Source organism: Chrysochloris asiatica, unplaced genomic scaffold (genome assembly GCF_000296735.1).
Source record: "Chrysochloris asiatica unplaced genomic scaffold, ChrAsi1.0 scaffold00014, whole genome shotgun sequence".
In the NCBI taxonomy this organism is placed as follows: Eukaryota; Metazoa; Chordata; class Mammalia; order Afrosoricida; family Chrysochloridae; genus Chrysochloris; species Chrysochloris asiatica.
Genome location: NW_006408532.1, coordinates 17,704,739 through 17,729,502, shown reverse-complemented (window position 1 = coordinate 17,729,502; position 24,764 = coordinate 17,704,739). Strand labels below are relative to the sequence as shown.

The window sequence follows — 24,764 nt, the reverse complement described above, 5'->3', positions numbered from 1 at the left end:
ATCCATATTTGTACCTATTCTAAAGAGACGTGACCCAATGGAATGCAGAAGTCATTGGACAACATTATTAATATCTCATACAAGTAAATTTTTGCTAAAGATAATACAAACATGGCTGCAAATGTACACTGACAGAGAACTTCCAGAGGTTCAAGCCGGATTCAGATGAGGCTTTGGAACATGGGATATCATTTCTGATATCAGATAGATCTTAGCTGAAAGCAGAGAATACCAGAAAGATATTTACCTGTGCTTTATTGACTATGCAAAGGCTTTCAATTATGTGAAAATGACAAGTCACAGACAACATTGTGGAGAATGAGTATCCAGGAACACTTAATTGTGTTCATGAGGATTCTGTATATAAATCAAGAGGCAGTTGTTTGAACAGAACAAGGGAATACTGAATGGTTTAAAATTAGAAAAGATGTGTCCCAGAGTTGTGTTCTTTGACCATTCTTATTCAATCTGTATGCTGAGCACATAATCTGAGAAGCTGGATTATATGAGGGAAAATGTGGCATCAGGATTGGCAGAACACTCATCAACAATCTGTGATATGCAGATGATACAATCTTGCTTGCTTAAAGTGAAGAGAACGTAAAATACTGATGATCAACGACGGCAGCTTTCAGTATGGGTTGAATCTCAGTGTAAAGAAGACAAACATTCTCACCACTGGACCAATAAACAACATCCATATAAATGGAGAAATGGCTGCAATTGTCAAAGACTTCATTTTGCTTGGATCAACCATCAACACTCATGAAGCAGTAGTCAAGAAATTAAATGATGCATTGCACTGGCAAGTCTGTTTAAAGACCTCTTTAAAGTGTTCATGAGGAAAGATATCAGTTTGAGGACTTAGGAAAGATATCAGTTTGAGATATCAGTTTGAGGACTGGCCCAAGTCATGGTATTTCCAGTAACCCCATGTGCCTGTGAAATGTGGACAGTGAATAAGGAAGACCATAGAAGAAATCATTTGATGCATTTGAGGTATGGTGTTGGAGGAGAATATTGTAAGTACTATGGACTGCCAAAAGAACAAACTAATCTGTGTTGGAAGATGCATAGTCAGAATCCTCCTTGGAATCCAGGGTGGCCAGACTTCATCTGTCATATTTCAGACATATGGTCAGGAGGGACCACTTCCTGGAGAATCACATCACATTTAGTGAAGTGGAGAAAAAGAGGAAGACCCTCCCACAACCAGATGGATTGGCAGAGTGGCATCAGCAATGGGCTCAAATGTAGCAACGATTGTAAGGTTAGCGCAGGACTGGGCAGTGTTTTGTTTGTTGTGCATAGGGTTGCTATGAGTCAGTACTGGCTCAATGGCACCTATCAAGAACAACAACGCCAGTCACTCTACAGCCCTGACACCTTACCCCTTTGGACCTCTTTTTGTCCTCCAAACTTAAAGAACCCTTAAAATAAATAGTATCTGAGTCCTTTGAGGATGCCCAAACTGCTGTTTTGATGTGGTATCAATTGAAGGAGCAGAATTCTTTAGAGCAATGGTTAGAGATGGCAACATCACCTCCAGATGTATTTAGACATAGATGGAGGATACATTGAGAAACAATAGCTACACACTTTGATATTTTTGTTTAATAAAGGTTCCTATGATTTTGTAGCTATGCTTTGAGACTTAGCTTTGTGTATTATTATACACATACAGCATGTACATCTTTGTGTATCTTACTGATGAACCACTTCGTATGAAAGACCTCATGGGTACAAACTGAGGCTTGAGTTATTGCAGAAAAGGAGGTAAGGCACAATTGTGAACATCGTATGCTCTTGAACATGAGGAAGACAAATGCATTAGAAATGGTAAATGACTCCTTGTATCCCCACACCTCTTTTTGGTCCCATTTCAGTCATAGTCATACACAGTAATAAAGAAAGGTTCGTGGAAGATACTGAGACACTTGGGCCTGACTCATGCATCTGAAGTGAGCAGCAGCAGCAGGAAAAAAAAAAAACAAAAAAACCCCTGAAAATGTAATTCTGTGTAAAGAAGGAAATATGGCTACTTCATCAGCCACCTAGAACATCCTTCAATCTCATAAACAACCAGCTTGCCCGTGGGAATGGAGGCATTTTGCTAATAAACACTGCTAAAAAGCCAAAAGAAAGCAAGTTCTCACCAGATTGCTCAGTGTTCTCAAGGGCTGACATGGATTGAATTTGTGCTCACTAGGGGCAAAATCACGTAACTTTGAATTTTTTTTTTTGGTGGGGGGGGGCAGTGTGTGTGTGTTACATAGTTCTTGAAAAACACAAACATGCAAATCCAAACTATTAAAACGTAGCCAGAATGACAATAGAAAGAGAAAAAAGGAAAAGAAAAAAAAAATCGACGTTTTGAAAGACTCTTTGAAGTACTTTAGAAGGAAGTATCCTTGTAGGCCTGGTGTGGCGCTGTGAGTTAGTGTGCTAGACTGCAAAGCCATTTGAACTACAAGGTCTGTGGTTCAAGCTCACCAGTTGTTCCTTGAAAACCCTATACAGGGTTGCTATGGGGCGGAACTGACTAGATGGCGCTTAACAACAACAACAACATCCTTGTAGGCCAATCTCTGAACAGCCAACAGAAGTAGTGGCCTTCAGGAGGTTATAAATCAATGAAACTAGCGGCCATCAAGTCAATTCAGATTTGTGGAGACTCCAGTAGGGTACAATTGTGCTCCAGTGAGGTTTTTAATGGCCAATTGTTTGGAAGTAGATCACTTGGCCTTTCTGCTGAGGTACCTGTGGGTGGGATTCAGACTGCCACTCTTTCTGCTCGCAGCCAAGGCCTGAACCATTTGCACTACCCAGAAAGACTTCAGGAATTTATAATCATCATAGCGTCTCCCTTTGCATGCATTTCTGTTATACTTCCAACTTTACCATTTTTTTTGCCTCAAGGAATTACAATGAATAGCGAAGTAGATTTTTTTTTTTTTAATACAAAAGAAGTGTTACCCAAAAATCAGTCATGTTAGAAAGCTGTGAACTGGATCAACCACTTTGCCATGCTACAAATGGTGAACTACTATACTAACCTGTACCCAGTCCTATCTTCACTTCATGTTTCAGAACTTCTAGCACATTTAGAAATCCACTGCTTAGCCTGAGGAGAGATGACATAGTCAGAAGAAGGAGACCCATGTGGTGCCAACAAAACTGGGGCACTAATATTAATGATGGTGAGCTCATGCAAAGTTGCATGTCTTATGAGTCCTAATGCGGATACAAACACATTAGTCAAATTACGGCATTCAAGTCTTGGAGTAAAAAACAAAACAAAAAATGTGCTTGGATACTTTGGCCACATCCTATCTACACCTTTCAGAACATAAAGCAGCAAGAGACAGAAGGGAAATCAAGGGACTACTTATAAGGAACAATAGAGAAATTAAACATAATTATCACAAGTCTTACCAGTCCTTAATGTACTTGGAACTTGTCTTTAATATGCTTTTAACTAACCTATCCTATGTTGTTGTGAAGTGCCATGGAGTTGATATTGACACATAATAATTATCCAATATAGATAGGATTTCCAAGGAGCAGCTGGTAGGCTTGAACTGCCAACCTTGCGGTTCATAATCCAGTGCTTATCCTATGGCAGAAGCAAAAAAGTGTAAACCACTGCCTTTTCTCTATATTTGGAATAATTTGCTACTGAATGAGTAGTGACTTGCAAACTCAAAGAAAGGTGGAAAGGTGGGGCCACAACTAGAAAAGGAATACAGGCTACTGAATCAAATACTGTTTCTGAGGATAGTAGTCACCAAGAGAAAATCAATTCTGGGCAGAATTCTGGACCTCCTGGACCAGATGTCATAGATGTGCTGCCTTTCTGAAGAGACATAGGAAATTGTAAGCAATCTTTGTAGGCCTGAGAAGATGTGTAGGTCAAAGTCATCTTCTTAAAGATGTACATACTTGTAACTTCCAAAGCCCCAGTGCAACACATCTTTCAAGGTTGTTGGAGAAAGAGTAGTGGTGACCATTAAAACCAGGAAACAGTTTTGCAAAATTTAATGTCACCTCAATTTGCAAAGCTGGACCATGTTTTAATGCATAAGATGGGCAATTTACTCATGAGATGTTAAATCCTTCCAGTACCTGGTCACTAGACTATAATTATTGTCACTAAGCTTGATTGCCTGTCATGCGTGAAACCTAAGAGTTTCTGCAGGCTTTCAAAGCACTCCACAAAACACTGCTGATGTTCTTCCCATACTTCCATTGACATACTCCTTTTCCATTTATCAAGGTTCCTCGACCTCCAACTGCCAGCAACTCCAACTCATTGCCTGAGGTCTCTCTGAATGCTAGGGACTTCTCAGTCCTTGCTTGGGGAAGATTGGCAATGCCAGGGAATTAGTGCCTGAAACTTCAACCCAGCAGCCCTCCACCTATGCCTGTTGAATATTAGGTATAAATACCCCCCCCCCATTGTTGTGAAGTGCCGAGTCGATTCTGACCCATAGTGACCCTGTATAGGGTTTCCGAGGAGCAGCGGTTGAGTTTGAACCGCCGACCTTGCAGTTCAAGCGGCTTTGCAGTCTGGCACATTAACCCACAGCACCACATCAGTATGATTTGGATGCTTGTTTTATGCACTGGCTCACTGAGTCTTCTAGACGGACTATAACCCAAGGGCTTGATGATTCACTCTAACCTCCCCTTCACTGTCTCACCCCTTACAGGTGCTTCCTGAGAGCATCTCTCAAATTATCTACTTCCACAGAAATCTTCAGCTCACAGTCTGCTTCTGAAAGAACCCAAATCCAGAGAGGATACAATGTGACCCTCAAAAATCCCTAAATCTAGCAGAAGTTAATCACTTTGTTGAATGGATTAATGATTGATTCATTCCACCCAGTCACTAGGGAGATAAAACTTTCTTCTGGGTCTATTAGTACCAGAAATGATAGACATTTTCTCTAAGTCTGGAGCATGGGTCCTTTAGCTTAGCATTCATGGATCAGCTTCATGAATTCCACGACTCAGGAAGTAAGATACAAAATTTTTATATTCTGAAGAGACAGATCATAATTTTTATCTGATATACTTATGGATCTATAACGCTGCAAAAGGTTAAGACTTAGGTACCAATAAAGCTTTTGCAATGTAGAAGTTGCAATAGGACAAGGTTCCTATGTGAACTGACATGCTGTCAGATACAGCAGCAGCATGACACACATACTAGGACACTGGCTTCCAGTGGCATTGCTCCTCTGCCTGGCACCACACACAAACAGTAAGGGGAAGTCAGCACCCTTTCCCAGGAACATCTGGCTAGAATACACATCATTTCAGTCTTCAGCTATAAATTCTGAATGCCAATGGTTTTGAACTCTTACTATTATATTTCCTATTGCTCTGCTTTGTTCAAACTTTGAAATTTTAGGAGACATGGTGCTCCTCCAAATACAGTCTCTGAAAAAATGTCATTTTTAAATGTTCTCTTTGTCTTCACCACTATCCAGGTAAGCATCAATCCATCTAGTTTCTATTTCAGTTAAACATTAACTACTAGGGATCTTCAAAAAGTTCGGGAAAATTACATTATCTTTTCATTCAATTGTTCTATGAACTTTTTGAAGCCTCCCTCATATAGAAGAGAGATTCTGGAAGAAGGATTGCAAAAGTTAAGGGCATTTGGAGGCTAATTTGCAATCCAGATTTTCAAAATCCAACCAACAATATTACTGCCTACTTACGATAAATTAGAATTGGGACAATGTGAGATTGAGGCTCCTCGTTCATTGAATATCTTAAGTTCTTCCGCAGAGAGGTAGCAGCCATGCGCCATCACTGTCTGGACGGAGAAAAGTGTATACAAATGTGCAGTTTACCACTTAGAAACGTTTAAGGTTTGTACTCACTCCCAGCAAGATACTACAGATACAGATGGGAACTGTGACTTGGCTGTTAAACGTCTTTACATGAACATTCATGATGATCTATATGCAAAAAATTACTACCTACAAGTGATTTTATACTTCACAAAAGGCCTATAAAAACATTTTATTACAAAAGCTATCAGCAAATTTGTAGATCTTACCTTTTTTTCATTTCCCTTTTATTTTTACGATCTAAAGGGTTGGTTATCCATCCAGTCTGAAAATGCTATGATTCTATCATCTCCACTTTAGACAACAGCCAAGTTGCTTTCTTTCTTATGTCTACATGGTGAGCTATTGGTAGACTGTTTTTGTTTCTTTCCAACACAAGAGTTTTAGAAAGAAAACTCTGACTTCTCAGCACAGGGAGGCACACCTCCCTGCCTCCCATATTAATCTTAGTTTTAATTCAGGCTCGAATGATTTTGACACAGCCAAATGACCTTAGTTGTGGCTTTGAAGTGCTGTCAAGTTGGTTCCTACTCATAGAGACCCAGTATAGGGTTTCCAAGAAGGGTCTGGTGAGTTTGACCCATCAAACTTGTTCAAACTGAACTTGCAGTCCTGTGCTTATCCTGCAGTGTCACACCAGGACTCCAAAATGACCTTTAATTCACCTATAGTTAAATTTCCATAAAAATTTAAATACATAATATTTACACAGTTCAATTCAAAAGGTAAACGAATCCAAAAAAGCAGGCAGTGAATATTTTTGAAACGTTTTATTTTTTGGCCTCGTGTTTTTGTTTGTGGGTTTTCTTGAATAAACTTTTATCTTCCAAAATTCCTTTTTTCTCAGTATAAAACCTGTATCTACATAGCTTTCCCCTTTGGGAGGCATGGTTCAGTGACCACAGAATTATTATTAAACTAAAATATTCTCAACCTGTGTGCAACTAAAATTAACATGCAAATTGGAGGTTAATTTATTAATCACATGGAAATATATGTAAAGGAGTATGAAAATTATGATGTAGCATTTAATATGATTTATGCAGAGTATTAACTTTTCATATCAGTTATAGTCAGCTCTCCATTTACATAATCACCTAAAAATAACTCACTGCAATTGTAGTAAGACTCTCCTTAACATTGTATACTTTCTACAAGGCTAAAGAAAACACATAAAAGGTTACAATAAAGTCTCGATATGTTTTAGTTTTAATTACTTTAAATTATTTAATTACAGAAACAACATATATTCATTTAAAAAAAAAAAGAGCAATGTCAGAGTGTTTATGTATAAAAAGCAAAAAAGTCATCATTCAACTTTCTTCCCCAGGAAGAGTCAGTTACAACATTCCCAGACCGTTGTTTTCTAAGTGGGCGTCGCATATGCATGTTTATGTTACACATATAATGTGCAGACATTCTTCCTGATAAGACTGCACATCTAAGTCTTTCTGTTTGTTTGGTAAACTTTTAAATTACGTTGTTATTGTTGCTGTGGAGTTGGTTCTGACTCATGGCAACTCAAGTATGCCAGAGAAGAACTGCTCTGTAGGGTTTTCAAGGGTATGCCTTTTTAGAAGCAGATGGTTAGCCCTGTCTTCTGAGGAACTTTTTTTTTATCAGGAGAAGGTTTCAAACATCTAACCTTTTGGCTAGTAGTTGAGTCCTTAACTATTTGGACTACTGAGGGACTCTTACTCTAAATTATAAACATTCTACACTTTAGCTAGTCCTCCACTGACAAATTTTTTTACTTTTATATTTAGTTATAGTGGTTACGAATCGGGCTGCTAACCTCAAGGTCGGCAGTATGAAACTACCAGTCTGCGGGAGAAAGGTGAGGCGTTCTGCTCCCTTTAAGATTTGCAGCCTTGGAAACCCTATGCAGGGTCACTGTGAGTCAGAACCGAGTCAGAACCGACTCCACAGTACTTAACAACAACAACATCCATGTAATAAGCCTTGTCGAGACAGGTGTAAGCACTCAGCTGTTAACCAAAAGGTCAGTGGTTTAAATTCACCAGCTGATCTGTGGGAGAAATATGTGTCTTTTCTAAAGATTACATATAGCCTTGGAAACCCTATGTAAGGTCATTGAGTTGGAACTGACTTGAGGGTAATAAGTTTGGGGTGGTTTTTTTGGTTTTAATATCATTGTAGTCTTTACAGGATGGAACTCAAGAAAGAAATATACATTTAAATTTTAATGGATACTGAGGAAACCACTAAAATTACAATAGAATACCTTTTAAAAATTCAAATGGAACTAGCAAAATGCCCTTGGATCACAATCAATCCTTACCCTCAATGAAGTCTTTCGATTCCTTTGTTGCTCTTGCTATTGTATTTTGAGTTGGTTCCAACTCATAGTGACCCTGCACAGGGTTTCCAAGGCTTTAAATCTTTGCAGGAGCAGAAAGTACCCCGGCCCATTTTTAAAAAGCCAATTAACCTTGAGTTTTACTCCAGTTTGCAAAAGATACATGTTACAGAAGTCTGAAGTTTACTACTATGATTTTAAGATCTAACCAAACCTATTTATATAAATAATATCATACAATTTACCTTATTTGTCAGAAGATTATTCTTATCATACACATCTGTGTAGTTTTTATAACTGGGATATAAGTTTTTCACAGCTTCAACTTCATCACGATTTTCGCTTATGTGGCTCTATAAGAAAAATGATATTTTCAATTTCTTTTAAAATACCATTAGAAATTATAGATCCTCCCCCACAAATGGTGTGAACGGTTTCTATTAGCCTATGTGAGGGACCATGGGCAAAGATAATGGAGGATAGCTATGTAATTTTATTTAAAATAATTATATGGATCCTATATATACACAAAGGAGTCCTGGTGTCCTGGTGTGGCACTGTAGGATAAGCACTATACTGCTAACCACAAGGTTTGTGGTTCAAACCCACCAGTCACTCCTCAAAAACCCTACACAGGGATGCTGTGAGTTAGAACTCATGTGGCAGCACATAACAACAACAACATATATACAAAATGGATATGTGTGTGTGTACATATATTTTTGTTGTTGTTAAGTACCTTCAAGTCGATTCCAACCCATAGCAATCCTGTAGAGGGTTTCCAAGGAGCAGCTGGTGAGCTTGAACCACTTATCTCTGCAGTTCCAACAACTTTGCAGTCTGACGCATTAGCCCACAGCGCCATACCAGGACTCCGTGTATACATAGAGGCTTCAAAAAGTTTGTGGAAAAAATCCCATTCTTTTCATTCCATTTTGCCACGAACTTTTTGAAGGCCCCTTGTAGATGCTGTTGTAAGTGCCATCAAGATGGTTCTGACTCACAGTAACCCTGTATAAAGTTTTTGAGGCGCAGATGGTGGGTTTGAATCACCAACCTTGTAGTTAGCAGTCCAATGCTTACCCTACAGTACCACACCATGACCCTCTGTTGTTAAGTGCCTTCAAGTAGGTTCCAATCCATAGCGACCCTGTATAGGATTTCTGAGGAGCTGGTGGGTTTGAACTGTCGACCATTTGATTAGCAGGTCGGCGAAAAGCCTACAACACCACACAAGGACTCTACCAAATAACCTGAAGGGCATAAAGCACTTTTTGTGTTTTGAAATACAAAACTTAAGTGTAACCACCCCAACCACAGATCTATAATACAAATTACATCAGGCCAATCAGTTATATATTATGAGAAATAAATCACACGTAAATTATCACTGGAAGAATAGCAAAGCTGTTTCTCTCCACATGCAGGAGAGTATGCATGTCCAAAAAAAGGCAGTGTTTCCCAAACAGGTATTCTCCATGCCATAAGTATCAGAGAAGAAGAAAGGACAACCAGAACAGTGTTCACGTCATTGTAACAGTTGAGGAAGCCCACAAACTCCATCAGTAAGGATGGGCTTGATTCTGTTATGCATCTTTTTCTTTTCAGATGCATTTTAATATTATTTTCATGCTATTTTTTAAAGAGCAGAAACACTCTATTTTCAAAGTAGAAAATTCATATAAGCTCTGAGTTCCATTTCCATGAAATAATTGTGTGGAATAAACAATTCATATATCACAGATCACAAAATAGGAAAAGATGAGACTAGTTAGTGGGCTCTAAGAATATACAATTTTAACAAAAAACCAACTACAAAATGGTTAAGAATCTCTATGTTGCTTTTTCCCACTTGCCCTTTCTTATAAGATAGTCAAATAACTCTTAAGAGAAGAAATTTTAGTACAGTATGTAATTAAGCTTGGATGGGGGGAAGGGGAGCTCCCAATTTTAACCCAGCTGTGAGCTTTAAAAAGTGTTTTATTCTTAAATTGCAACAACTTAATGACAAAGTACGACAGACTTTTTGTTCCTGATTTTAAATTAAGAAACTTGGAACAAAGACTTTTTAAGTGCATTTTTTTGGGTACGATAGAAATTAGGTTCTTTTGGCTTTTCAAATAAAAGTTGGTTTCTCCCAAAATGATGATATAGAATATGGAGAGAGAAAAAGGCAGAAAGAAATATCTTAACTGTACTCTACAGAGAACAGGTAAAACAATCTATCATTGGTCTTGCTCAGTGATTTATGTACATGTCCTTGTCTCTCAAAGGATTACCAAAGGAAGACTGAGGATATATGGCACTTCAAGTGTCTTATCTGAGAAATTAAAGAACTAGCTTAGGATGGACTTTGTAGGGTCCTTCTGTCTTGTAATGTTACAACTCTGTGAGACTTTAGTAGAGGAACTGGAGGTTAAGGCCAGCAGTTTGGATACAGCGATGTCCTGCAGATCTGATTAGAGAAACAAACAAAAGAAAAATACCCACCTGAATATGCAAATCACGTGTCTTGGCGATGTTGCCAAGTTCACCCATCAAAGCCTCAGAGCAGGAAAGGGTAAAACGTGGCGTCACAATGGGCTTCACTCTCAAATACTGGGAAGAATTTAAAAAATGATAAGAAAACTATGAATATCATGAATGAGTATGTTACCAAAATGCATGTTATACATAAAGATGATTGATGTCTTCATTTTGGGGCGGGGGGAGTTGATAAAAGTATTGGATTATGTGGAAATAAAGGAGCTCTGGTAGCGTAGTAGTTACGAATCAGGCTGCGAACCTCATGGTCAGCAGTTTAAAACTACCAGCTGTTCTGTGGGCGAAAGATGAGGTTTTCTGCTCCTGTAAAGATTTACAGCCTTGGAAACCCTATACAGGTTCGCTATGAGTCGGAACCGACTCCACGGCACATCACAACAACAACATGTGGAAATAGTGCATGGAGTCAACTTTGACTTGTGAAGACCTCATGTGTTTGAAGAAAAGTATGTTTCTTGGCACCAAGTTCAATGGGAAAGGGGCCTGAAAAGCATTCCCCTCTACTACATCCATATTAAGGCTCAGAAACACGTAGACAGGGTGAACTTTATGAAGAACAGTGGCAGAAGGAAAAGTTTGGAAGCAGAGCCTTGGGGAGATTAAAGGTGAGGTAGCGGTCCATTGTCTTTTTTGCATCTATGGAATTGTACAGGTTACAGCCTCCCTGACATGATTCAGTTACTGCTGTCAGGCCAGGAGGAAAACCCACAGCATGCGGTAAAGATAAAGCTCCGCCTATATCGCCCATGGATAGAGAGAAAGAAATTACACAGTTTCCTATGGTTTCTAATCAGACCTCCAAAAGAGAAGAAGGAAGGTCTCACTTGCCAATATGAGATTACCCAGTGGAGCCAATGGCGAGTCAGCTGGGGGTGGGGGCAGAAATAGTACTGTCTCCTTTGCATCCCCAACTCCAGGGTGCTGCAAAGGAGGGCTGCAAAACTGCATCCTACTGAGCATGTGACTGCCACAATCACATGGACTAAGGCAGTTAGTGGTCAAAGCATAGCAGCTAGACACTACCTGGGCTTCATTTCAGACCAGTCAAGGAGATATCAGCGGTCAGAGCCAATGTTGATGTAATCACCAAACAGGCTAACAATTTCCAGTTCTCGCCAACCTGCTTCCCATAAAGTACTTCTAATGAAATTTGAAGGACCCTACATTAGGAGGGTCCTTCTAATACCAGTCACTAGAGAAGGATATCATGTTTGGTAAGGTGGAGGGTCAGAGAAAAAGAGGAAGACCCCCAACGAGATGGATTGGCCAAGTGGCAGCATTGATGGACTCAAGCATGGCAGCATTGATGGACTCAAGCATGGCAATAATAGTGAGGTTGGCCCAGGATCGGGCAGTGTTTCGTTCTCCTGTGCATAAGGTCGCTATGAGTTGGTACTGACTCCGTGGCACCTAACAACAACAAACACTAGGAGGGGGCACAGCAAATGCAAAAGCTTCCTTGAGATCCTCACCGGGGCAGTGACTAAGATGTTCACCCCTTAGCTCAACTAAAAGCTTAGCACCCTGGAGCCACCTGATTAAATAAATCTTCTACTCCCTCTGCATGTAAACAAGGCGATTTGGAGCCTAGAACAGTGCTGAGAATAAAGCAAACTTCATGCTTGCCCCTATTGGACAGTGCTGGCTATTGTGTTCATTGCCTTTGAGTCAGCTCTGATTCATGGGGACGTTTTGTACGACAACAAAATGTGACATCTTCATGGTTGTTGGAAAGTTTGAGTCCATAATTGTGCCTATTAAACCAACCCATCTCATTAAGGGTTTCCTTCACTTCTGATGATTCTCTACCTTGTTGTTGTTATGTGCCGTGAAGTCGGTTCTGACCCACAGCTACGCTGTACAGGGTTTCCGAGGCTGTAAATCTTTACGGGAGCAGAGAGCCTCATCGTTGTCCTGCGGAACAACTAGTAGTTTTGAACTACTGACCTTGAGGTTTGCAGCCCAATTCGTAACCACTATGCTAACAGAGCTCCTTAACTCACTACTTTAAGCCTACCAAAATCAGCCTTGATATCAAAACTGTGTTTAAAACAACAAAGGGTTGGGTGTAGAGCCACAGCAGCCTTCACTGGAAAGCAAAAACTATCTGACCTCACTGACCTGAGTTGATGAAATCTCAGTGAAAATAATTCGCAGTTCTAGGCACATACTTCCTCACACAGAGTATGTCAAACACACACAGACTAATCTCTACCAAACGAAGGAGTACTGAATCCCACAAGTGATGCAAAAGCAATGTAAAAACAAGCTGTTAGCAAGTTTACTTACCTTCTTTTGAAGCATTTCTGATATAAATCTGAAATAAATCAACAAATGGAAGTTAGGAAATCTGGGAATTTTCAAATACATTTTAAAAGGATGAAAACATGATCCTTGCATGTACAAATTTCCATGCAAACAAGTCTAACACTGTATGTTTTTCACCATCTCTCATTAAAGTTTAACAAGTGGTAATTACTATCTCATTGGCAACCTAGGAGAGGGAGTACAAAATCAGGAAGAAATTTAACTTTCAACAGGGTTGTTAACTGAGTATTCCCAAAGCCTCAAACTGTTAAGCTCTGTTTATCAAATACTTTATGCTCCATGAATATTAAGAGTTGTAGAGTCCTAGGTATTTGGAAGTGTGTAGACTTGAAGGAAGGAGTTCTGTTGGCGCTGAAGGATAAGCACTGGACTGCTAACTTCAAGGTCAGCAGCTTAAACCCACCAGCTGATCTGCAGAAGAAACAAGGCTTTTTGCTCCTAGAAAGATTCACAAGCCCTGTAAACCCAATACCGAGTTGTGGATGGGAAGGTGTTAAAGAACTTCTCTTCTCATTTCTATAAAGCAGAAAGCTAACTCATTCAACAATAGCATAATTTCTTTCCAAGGGTAGAGTCTCACTGGGGACCAAATGTTGGAGGTAAGGTAGAAAGAGTAAGGGAGAAGTGGTTGTGAGACAGAGAACAGGGTGGACATTTGATGAGTTGCACCTGCAGAGAGAGTGGCAATTGTAAACACCTGTTACCTGTGAGTAGTTTTTTTTTTTTTTTTTAAAGATTGGTAGGATTTAATTAATTGCCATGTCTAATAATGGTCCCATTTCTAACACTCAAATCATCAGTGTTACAGAATAAAACTGTCATCTTCCCCTGGCCTCCACAAGATAGGAGCACACAGTGTGCTGTAAAATAGACTCGAAAGTCAGCTTTGTAATCTCAGAAGCACAGTTTGATAGGTTTCTTTTTCCTTACAATTCTTTCTTTCTTAGTCTATTTTTTCTTTCTTCTTTCCTTCTCTCTCTTTTTCTCCTTTCTCTGTCTTCCTCCCTTCTTCCCTTCATTTCTTTCTTTCCTCTTTTTTCAAACAATGTTTTCTGACTCGAAGATGGGTGCAGACTAGGTCATTTTGATTGTGTTCATGCTCCACAGTCCTGGCCATAATCCGATCTACGGCATCAGGCTCCTGAAAGGTCTCATGATCTGGATGTCATGTCATCGCTCACTACTGAGCCTGTTCCATCCAGTTGGAAGCCCTGGTGCTAGGAACATTTCCCAAACAAACTCATTTAACTCTCTTGTAACTGTATGCAAATAACACTTCATGTTTCATGTGAATAACTGAGTCACACTGAGATTAAGTAGTTAATGAAGGCCTTGAGACTCCTGAATTATTGCTGTTAAATGTCTTTGAGTCAGTTCTGATTCATATTGAGGAGGGACTGGTGGGTTTGAACCACCAATCTTTGGGTTAGCAGACTAGTGCTTAGTCAACAGTGCTACACCAGCACTCTGACTCCTAAGTAAAATCCCAAAGGCAAACCCACTACACCAAGGAGTGTCGTATCCACTCCAATTCCAACTCATGGTGACCCCATGTGTATCAGCATAGTCTCCATAGGGTTTCAATGGCTGTATTTTCAAAAGTAGACTATCAGGCCTTTCTTCAAAGGCACCTCAACATAGACATGAACCTCTGACCTTTTGGTTTGCAGCCAAACACATTAATCATTTGTACCACCCCTCCAGAAGCAATTGTAGGGCTTCTGAAGTGGCTACTTATGCTCTGGATGGGAATTTAAAAGCAAACATTAGGAGGGGGCTTCAAAGAGCTCATAGGGAAAAAAAAAAATCCATTATCCTTTTTTTTTAAAAAAAAGAAACGTTTTATTGTGAAATGGGTGATGGTTTACAGGGCATGTTTTACATTCAACCAATCATACATACTAGTTCCACTTAGCGATTGCAGCCCTACCACCACACACACAAATGTAATAACACTTATCCCACTTCCTTCCTGTTTTTTGTTTCTATTCCTCTATCTTTTTCAACCCTTCTGAACTATGTCCTTGGGTGAATGCTGCCCTTTTGATCTCTAATGGTTGTCCATTCTATGGTGTACATACCTCACTATTGCTGGTCCCCCTCCCTATAGACCTATCTACTGCTTGGCCAAGGAACTGAGTTCTGTTCAAGACCTGAAGGGTGACCAAGGGCTACAGTCTCAAGGTTCCACCAGTCTCTCTCCCACCAGTTAACCTGGTCTTTTTAATGATTCTGAGTTTTGTTCCACATTTTCTTCCACTCTATACAGGACCTTCTAATGTGATCCCTTTCAGGGCAGTTGGTAGTGGTAGCTGGGCACAATCTAGTTCTTCTGGTCTCAAGGTCATGGAAACTAATGTTCATATGGTCCATTATCTCATTGGACTAATTTTTTCCATGTTTATTCTATTTTCATCACTCTTCTTTCCTCAGGACAGGGAGACAGCAATAATGCATCATAGGTGGCCACTTACAAGCTTTTAAGACCTCAGTCGCTATTCACTAAAGTAGGATGTAGAACATTATCTTTGCGCACTATGTGTCCCCCATGGTGTCTCCCTATGGTCCTGATCCCCCAGGCCCAGTTACTCATTCCCTCAAGGTGTTTGCTTATGTCTAATAATTTTTCATAACTGTGCCCCCTGTATGCTCCACCACATTCATAGATATATTTGTAGCAAAGATAAATACATATGTACAAATATCCTGTGTCAAGCCTATAGATATTTGTGGATATAGTTCTGTTCTATCTCCCACACACATTAAGTATGCATGTTTATTGATGCATCTACCTGTTCTGTTGTACATAGGGTTGCTATGAGTTGGTACCGACTCAATGGCACCTAACAGATGGCACCTGTTGTTGTTAGGTGCCATTGAGTTGGGACCAACTCATAGAAACCCTCTGTACAACAGAATGAAACACGGCCCAGTCCTGGTACAACCTCACAATTGTTGCCACATTTGAGCCCATTGATGCTGCCACTTTGCCAATTTCATCTCACTGGGGGTCTTCCTCTTTTTCTCTGACCCTCCACCTTACCAAACATGATATTCTTCTCCAGCAACTGGTACCTCCTGACAATATGTCCGAAGTATGAGAGATGAAGTTTGGCCATTACTGTTATTGCAGGATTGTGTATATAACAGTATTTACCTATGCTACCTTTAACTCTTTCACTGCTTCCTGTGTCTTCCCTCACCTCCATCATTTTTGAGGAGTTCTGGTGTGGCACTGTAGGTTAAGCACTGGACTTCTAACTGTTGGCTGTTTAAACCCACCAGCCACTCCTTGAAAGCCTCATATAGGGTCACTATGAATTGGAATCAACTCAACGCCACACCATGACCACTACCTCCTATTCCCTTTAGCCAATGAATCATCCTGCTTCATTCCACCCTTTCTTTACTTTTTATACCATGGTCTCATATAATATTTGTCCTTTTGTGATTGGCTAATTTAATTTCATTCAGCATGATGTCCTCCAGATTCATGAAGTTTTCCACAGATTCACTGTTATTATTTAATAATATTTCATTGTACTTCACTGCGTGTATGTACCAAAGTTTTGTTTACTCATTCTTCTATTAATGGGAATTTAGGCTGTTTCCATAGTTTTGTTTTTAAGAATAGTGCTGTGATGAACATGGGTGCGCATACATCCATTCGTGTCATGGTTCTCATTTCTGTAGGATATATACCAAGAAGAGGAATTTCTGAGTCATATGATATAGGTGCTCTGGTACCGTAGAGGTTATGAATTGGGCTGTGAACCACAAGGTCAGCAGTTCGAAACTACCAGCTGCTCTGCAGAAGAAAGATGAGGCTTTCTGCTCCTGTAAAGATTTACAGCCTTGGAAACCCTGTGCAGGGTCGCTATGGGTAGGAACCGACTGGATGGCACTTAACAACAACAACAATGGTATTTATACTTCCAATTTTTTGAGGAAGCACCATACCTCCATTATCTTTTAATTCTATTTCTCCAGAAACTTTTTGAATCCCCCTTGGATTTAGTTTAAAAATAAAAAATGAATGATTTCTTACTAAACTCTTGTTCAAAGCAGAGTGAACTAGAAAATACAAGTATACCATATTTTTATACAATAGTGCATATGCCACATAGCTTGCTTACAAAAATACTTTGGAGGAAGGTCATGGTTGGCAAAAGTATATCTAACATATTTTATTTGTGTAAAAGTATGATACATGAACATACATTCTACCTTCACATGCCTATTGCCTAAAAAATTTTATAAGGTTATAATCCACATGCCATAAAATCCACCCACTTAAGTGTTCAATTTCATGATTATTATTAAATTTATTGAGTTGTACAATCATAATCTAGTTTTTAGAACTATTTCTTTACTGCAACAAACCCCTTGTGTTCATTTACAATTGATAACCATTCCTACCTGCCCCCACCCTAAAGGCAACCACTAATCAACTTTCTACTGCTCATTTATCTTTTTTAAACATCTCATAGGGAGTTCTGATGGCATAGTGACTAAGTGTTACTATAAATGCAGTCATATGAAGTCTTTTGTGGCTGTTTTTTTTCACTTAGCATAATCCTTCCAAGGTTAATCCATCTCAGAATGTTTTGTGGTTGAATTATACCTATATATTTCATTTTTAAGTGGATATATACTTTTTATTATGGTTCTAATCATAATCTCAATTGGAGTATGTTTTCATTACCTAAGTATTATAAGGGTGTCAAAAATTATCTGCACTCTTATTATATTAAAACACACATCCATGGCTGATGACAACATTGAGTGTGAATGTGAAATGATTGCGTTGAACAGATGAGTGACAAATCACTTGCAAAGTAGCCATGGCTCGGCCTATGAAATAATCCACACCAGACTTGGATTTTGAAAAGTTTGTGTGAGTACCAAAACAACTCATGGAAAAACATAAACAGAAGTGTATGGACATCTGCAAACAACATTTGGACTGATATTCAAAGGAAGGTAAATTTTTCTTTAAAATAATTGTTACTGGTGAGGAGACATGGATTCATCACAACGAGCTTGAGAGTAGGTTACAGAGTATGGATTGGAAGCATTCTCAATCGCTGACCAAGAAAAAGTTCAAAAGCCAACCATCAGCTGGAAAATTGATGCTTACAGTTTTCTGGGACTCTCAAGGACTGGTATTGGAACACTATCAGGAAAAAGTTAAACACACAACAGTGAGATGCTCACTGAGTAGCTGAAGCTGAAACTCGGGATTAAATACAGAGAACTGCCATCTAAGGGCGTTGTGATCTTGTATGGCAATGCACGTCTGGACACCTCTGCCCACACTGTTGACACTATGCAAAAACTTCCTTTTGAGGTGGTAAAGCATCCCGCCTATAGTCCTGATCTTGCTCCATCAAATTTTCACTTGTTTGGTTCCTGAAAGCAGCCCTTCAAGAACAAATGTTCACCTCTGATGAAGTGAAGACAGCAGTGCATGCATGGCTCACAGTTCAGCCTAAACATTTTTTAATAAGGTAATACGAGAGCTTATTAACAGATAGACAAAGTGTATTGAAAAGAAAGGAGATTATGTCCCAAAAATGATGTATGTTTCTTTTCTAAAAGTTGATTAAAATGAATTTTACAGCCCGAGTGTAAATAATTTTTGACTCACTATCATATATAACAAAATGGTTGCAATTTCAACATGTTTTACATATACAATTCAATGACATTAATTCCATTATTCATGTTGTGCAACACCATTATTCTCCATTTCCAAAGTTTTCTCACTGCTCAGTTAAGAGAAGCTTAGTGGCTTACCACAGTTTATTCACTGATGAATACAAACATTTTCATGTTTGTATTTTCATATGTTCATAGGTTTTGCTTTCATACGTTTCATGTGCTTATAGATATAGGTTTGTTTGGAGATACGTTCTCATTTCTCTTGTACGTTCTTTCTCTTTGTAATTCTATTTGCACATTGCATTCTATTCATTAAGGTGGTGGTTTTCCCAAGTAGATTGTCCACTATCTCAGATGAATCCAGAGATGGTCATCTCTCTCTGTGTATTACCAGATGGCATCCTCAGATCTTTACTGCAGATTGCACAGTGGGGCTCTGCTCCCCATGAGTGCATGGATGTGGAGCCATGAACTCAACAACAGCCTTACCTTCTGGATCTCTGGACTTGATCTTGGGAAGATGTTCTTTCAGATCACGTCTTTGAAGAGGAGATATTCTAGTGCCTGCATTAGTATGGTATGGCCATTCCAGCAACTATCTAGAAGAACTTCTCTCTTCTTATAGTATGACAAAATAATGGGGAGGGACCGCATGTGCCTCCTTGAAAAAATACTGAGTGGATAGCTTTAAGCAGATTATAGAGTCCTTTTTATCACGATTATTATTATCCCTTGTACCTTTTTGTTCATATATAAGTTTTATCTGACGTTCTGGTGTGGCACTGTGGGTTAAAACACTGGATCACAAGGTCGGTTTGAACCACAAGGTCCCCAGTTCAAACTGCTCCTTGGAAATCCTATACAGGGTCACTCTGAATAGGAACTGATTTGACAGCACTTAACAACAAGTTTAATTTGGGATGAGCATATAAACTTTTTTAGTAAAAAATTATATATATATATATATTGTTGTTGTTGTTGTTATGTGCCGTGGAGTTGGTTCCGACTCACAGCAACACTATACAGGGTTTCTGAGGCTGCGAATCTTTACTGGAGCAGAAAGGCTCATGTTTCTCCCGTGGAACAGCTGGTAGTTTTGAACTGCTGACCCTGAGGTTAGCAGCCTGATTTGTACCCATTACGCTACCAGAGCTCTATATGCATATATATATTTAATTAGTGAAAGGTCTTTAAGCAATCTCTAATGGTAACAGATTTTTCTTAATTTCTTATCTAATATTTTGCTCCACAAATGATTCCTCACTTTCACATAAGTTGTAAATACACATCACAGCGTATGCTTACTCAGTTGCGCACATACTCTCTCTCTCTCACCTTTTCTATACATTTACATTGAACACAGGGTAGGGATCTATGTCATGGTAGAAAGAATAATGAATTTAGAGTCATTGACACTGGTTTCCAATCCTGGTCCTGCTGCTTAGAAGCTGAGACTCTCTCTGGGCAAGACAATTTTAGCCTGTGTCACACTCAGCTTCCTTATCAAGAAAGACAGATGACTCCATGGAGATTTCTCTGAGCACTAAACATGCCCCTGCAAGGGAAAGCTCTTTATAAATTTTGACCAATGACCAACTGTTGAACAGATTCACCAAAGACTACTTGTCCCATTGCACAAATGGGGCATTCTAAGTCACTTCATGCATGTCTTACACCTGTTCTTGGTTTCCTCTATCCATCACTAACTCCATCCCTGCCGCGGAAGGACCCGCCCACAAGACAAATCAAGACAATTGGGTATCTTACCTCTCAGTTTCTTTGACTGATTCATCAGTAGTTTCCTTGTATTCTGGAACAGTGTTGTTCATATCCATGCACACCTTTCCCACAAATGCTCGCTGCCCAAATTTATCTGTGAAGCACATGCAAGTAAACATTAAATTCCCTATGAAAAACATATGCCAGAATCTAAAAGATTATTCATCAATGTGACATTTAAGAATAGTAAAAATCACCACCAAACTACTACATTTGCTGTTGTCATCAAGTGCCATCAAATCAACTCTGACTCATGGCAAACTTATGTACAAAAGAAAGAAACACTGCCCCATCCTGTGTCATCCTCATGATAATGAGCAAGGTCAAGGCCATTGTTGCAGCTCCTATGCCAATCCATCTCAGCAAGGTTCTGCCTTGTTCTCTCTGGCCCTTTACATCACTGAACATGATGTACTCCTCTAGTACTGATATCTCCTGATGGCAATTCCAAAGCAAGCAAGTTCAACAGTGGTCTGTTGTGATCCAGAAAGATTTTCATTGGCTAATTTTCAGAAGTAAATTACAATCTTTCTTCCAATCTTATTCCACAAGTGCACTGAATGAAGCCTGTCCACCATCGATGACCTTACTGAAATTTGAAATATCAATGGCATAGCTTTCAGCATCACAGTAACACACAAGTTACCATAGTACAATAAACTGACAGACGCATAGTGGTAGTCATTAAATTTAGTTTAGTAGTACCAGTCTATCACTCCAACCTCCTCCCTCTTCCATGCCTGCTTTCAGGGTATCCAGGTAGCAGCTGGGTGCTTTTATTTACTGATTGATGAATCAGCTTTTTCTTTCACTAGTACAATCTGTCTATGTTTTTAGTAAAGTCATAACTCGTTTGAATTCATTCTACCTTCACAGTAAGGGAGGAGACATCCTCTGATCACAGAAAACACTCTATTTTTTCCTTGACGTACCTTCACTATTTCTTCTCTTTTCTCTCCCTCCTAACCCACTCCTGTTTTCTACCCTACCCTCTCTCGTTGCTCAGTCCCTCTCTTCATTCTTTTCCTTGGTGCAGTGATAGAAGCATATGTGTTGGGATTTGGAAAGGTTTCCTTATTCCTCCTAGGACAGCAGGTATATGTGTGTAAGGTGTAAACCTATATTTGTCATTTCATCTACTCTGTGCAGGATTAAGTTAACAATTGCTAGAAAAGGACAACATTGTTTGTAGAGAGCCAATGAAAAGAAAGGAAATCCTCAGTGGTAGTGACTGAGCAACTATAGTGACTAGCTACAACAATGGACTCAAGCAAACCAACAATCACTAAGATGGCATATTGTTGCTGTTGTTACGTGTCATCGAGTCTGTTCCAACTCATAGCAACCCTGTATAGGGTTTCCAAGGAGTGGCTGGTGAGCTTGAACCACTGACCTTGCGGTTCACACCAACATTGCAGTCCAGTGCTTTACTATGTAATATTTCTTGCTGCTATATATAAGGTTACCTGAGTTGTGCCAACTCAACTAACATGAACAAGAATTAATCTATGTAAACAAAGTACTTGGCACACAAGATTCAGGAAAGATACTGCCTCTATTTTTATTTTTTAAAGTTCTTATTGTGAATTGAGTGAAAGTTTACAGGGCAGATCATCAATTTTACATTCAACAAATCATACACTTTGTTTCACACTACAATGATTATAATCCCCACCATGTACCATCGGTTAACATTATTTCTCTCTATTCATTTTAGCTCTTTTTCTTTTTTTCAAAACCACTCAGGCATATATAATAATTTGCACCACCAAAGGGCACATTCTGCAAGCCTGCTTCCTGGCCACCAGCCCTTAGTCCCTCTCTTCCCATGGATCTAGAGTCCTCAGCTGCTCCCTCTCTCCCTGTCCCCATCTCTGCCTCCATCTCTGGTGTGGCTGCTTCTCTGGACTGCTCTATTTTTAACTGCAGCAAAACCAATGGCACTACCCGTGGGGAATTTTACTTAATCCTGCTACCAGCTGTCAGTACTAAAGAACCTAGTCTTCACTAGAGAGGCTAGAGGCATTCTATTTCAGCTATAAAATTGAAACTACATGAGATGATGTTAATATTTTACATGTTTTCTCCACCCCGATTATATGAGTGATTGAAAAGTCTTTCTATTTTTCTCTATCCCCTGTCTTTCCTTAAAACACCATTTTCATCATGTAACTCACCTGGCTTAAAACCTTCGTTGAGTCTTTGATGCATAATTAAGCTCCTTCACAATCTGAGCCATCCCATCTGCCCGACTTCATCTCCCCCTCCACCATCATAAGAACCCTCTCTTTGAGTTAAACTATTCCGCTCCTAGTGTCCTGGATTCACTATCAGTCTTCCTGTCCCCAAACTTTCATCTTAATCCCCTGTCTTGAAGACATTTTCTTCTCTTCCTATTTTTCTTTCCCTTCAAAGCTCAGTTTAAATGTGGCTTTCCTTAAAGTTGTTCCAGATGGACTAGCCCCAGGCTTTCTTGGCCTCTCTTGAAAGCAGCAGTATTTACTTTGTCCATGCTACACACAAGACCTGTGGCATAAACCACCATAGCCAACAACCAGTGGCATCAACGGGTCAACCCACAGGTATTTACTGAGCACTTGCTATGTGCCTGCCATTGTCATTGTCAAGTTCATTCCAACTCATTGGAACCCCATGTGACAGAGTAGATAGACCTACTGTAATCTTTATAGAAACAGATTACCAGGTCTTTCTCCTGTCACCAAACACCACTGGGAGGATTTGAACGGCCAGTCTTTTGTTAGAAGCCAAGTGCTTAACTATTGCACAACCAGGGCTTGTCCCAGGCACTCTACTGGGTACGAATTTTATGTCTACCAGCCTGAATCCAACTTTAGCTCTACTAAGTATCTGTGTGACTGTAAGCATGTTACTTAATCTCTGTGCATCAGTTCATCCGTTAATATCATCAGATATGAATAAGTACTTCATAAGGCTAGTTACAGAGGAGCCAAGATAACCCACGTTGAGTACTCTGCACAAGGCCAGGCAGCTAGTAACAACATTATAACTTACTACAGCTATTAATCAATGTGTATAGGTGTCCTGTCCGGCTCCTCAAGGAGAGAGACTATTTTCTGTGTCATTGTGTCCCCAGAATCTAGCACAGTGCCAATAGCCAAGACAGGTCTGTTGATTATAATGCAAGTGCTGCAACAGCTAGAATTAGGAAATCTAAAAATGACCTAAATGAATCCACAACACCCAGACTCATACACATGCCTCTGGAAACAAAAGCCATAATTAAATAATCAAATTACTTTAACAATATTAAACATGCAAGGGCCATTGTAATATAGGACATTTCATTGCCTTTAAGAAATGCAATGTTCAAATGCTAGCAAATAAAAGGCATACTTGCTACCCACAAACATACATTGCTACCAGACATGATCTGGCTGTCTTGGCCTGATGTGCCCATAAATCAAGCTTTCATCTGCTTACCTGTAATTTCCGCAAGGAGCAGGGATGAGTCAGTGTGAATTGTTCCAAAGTAGCAAGCGGTAGTTGTTCCATTCTTCAGTGTTCGCCTCTAAAAATAAACCACAAAAACCATGAATCGTGTGTGCCCACAGAAGTCACATGGCATATAGAAGACAGAACTCTAGTTTTTAGTTTAAAAGTGCTCTTTTATTTGAAGTATGCCATCTTGACATAGACTATGCTGTTGCTACTTCTGTGTGCCATTGAGTTGGTTCCGATTCATATGGACCCTGTATACAGTTTCTGAGGATGTAAATCTTTATGGGAGCAAAAAGTCTCATTTTTCTCCCATTGGGTGGCTGGTGGATTCAAATTCCTGACCTTGCCATTAGCAGTCCAACACCTAACCCACTCGACTATCAGGGTTCTTTAAGGTAAATGGCAAAAGTATTTGTGGCGCTGTGGGTTAATGTGCTAGATTGCAAAGTTGGTTTGAACTGTAAGGTTGGTGGTTCAAGCTCACCAGTCACTCCTTGGAAACCCTCTACAGGGTCGCTATGGGTCGGAACCAACTCAACAGCACTTAACAACAACAAGGAGTTAGCTGGAGGATACATTGATACTTTTGATTTCCTAGATTCACTTAATTCTGTTCAGAATTCAAAAAAAATTGATAGCAATTCCTTATTTCTTAGGATTGGTTAAGTATACCAAAGTCTATTGCAGCTGGGAATGACACAACTGGTTTTTCAGTTGTCCTTCTTCCTACACATTCTATCTCCAGGTTTATTGGGTCCCTATGGGACTTCTAAGGAGCTCTGGTA

At 39.6% G+C, this 24,764-nt stretch overlaps 1 protein-coding gene across 1 annotated transcript in view; it reads right to left on the bottom strand.

The window, feature by feature from the left end:
- Nucleotides 1-24,764, bottom strand: part of GDA (guanine deaminase) — a 110,333-nt gene that overhangs the window by 14,114 nt on the left and 71,455 nt on the right. The window contains exons 4-10 of the mRNA XM_006834918.1: nt 23,962-24,049; nt 20,488-20,593; nt 13,018-13,045; nt 10,675-10,782; nt 8,430-8,537; nt 5,730-5,827; nt 3,057-3,124 (exon numbers count right to left, since the gene is read on the bottom strand). Of these exons, the coding sequence (XP_006834981.1) occupies nt 3,057-3,124; nt 5,730-5,827; nt 8,430-8,537; nt 10,675-10,782; nt 13,018-13,045; nt 20,488-20,593; nt 23,962-24,049 (604 nt within the window). The remainder of the gene's footprint in view (nt 1-3,056; nt 3,125-5,729; nt 5,828-8,429; nt 8,538-10,674; nt 10,783-13,017; nt 13,046-20,487; nt 20,594-23,961; nt 24,050-24,764) is intronic.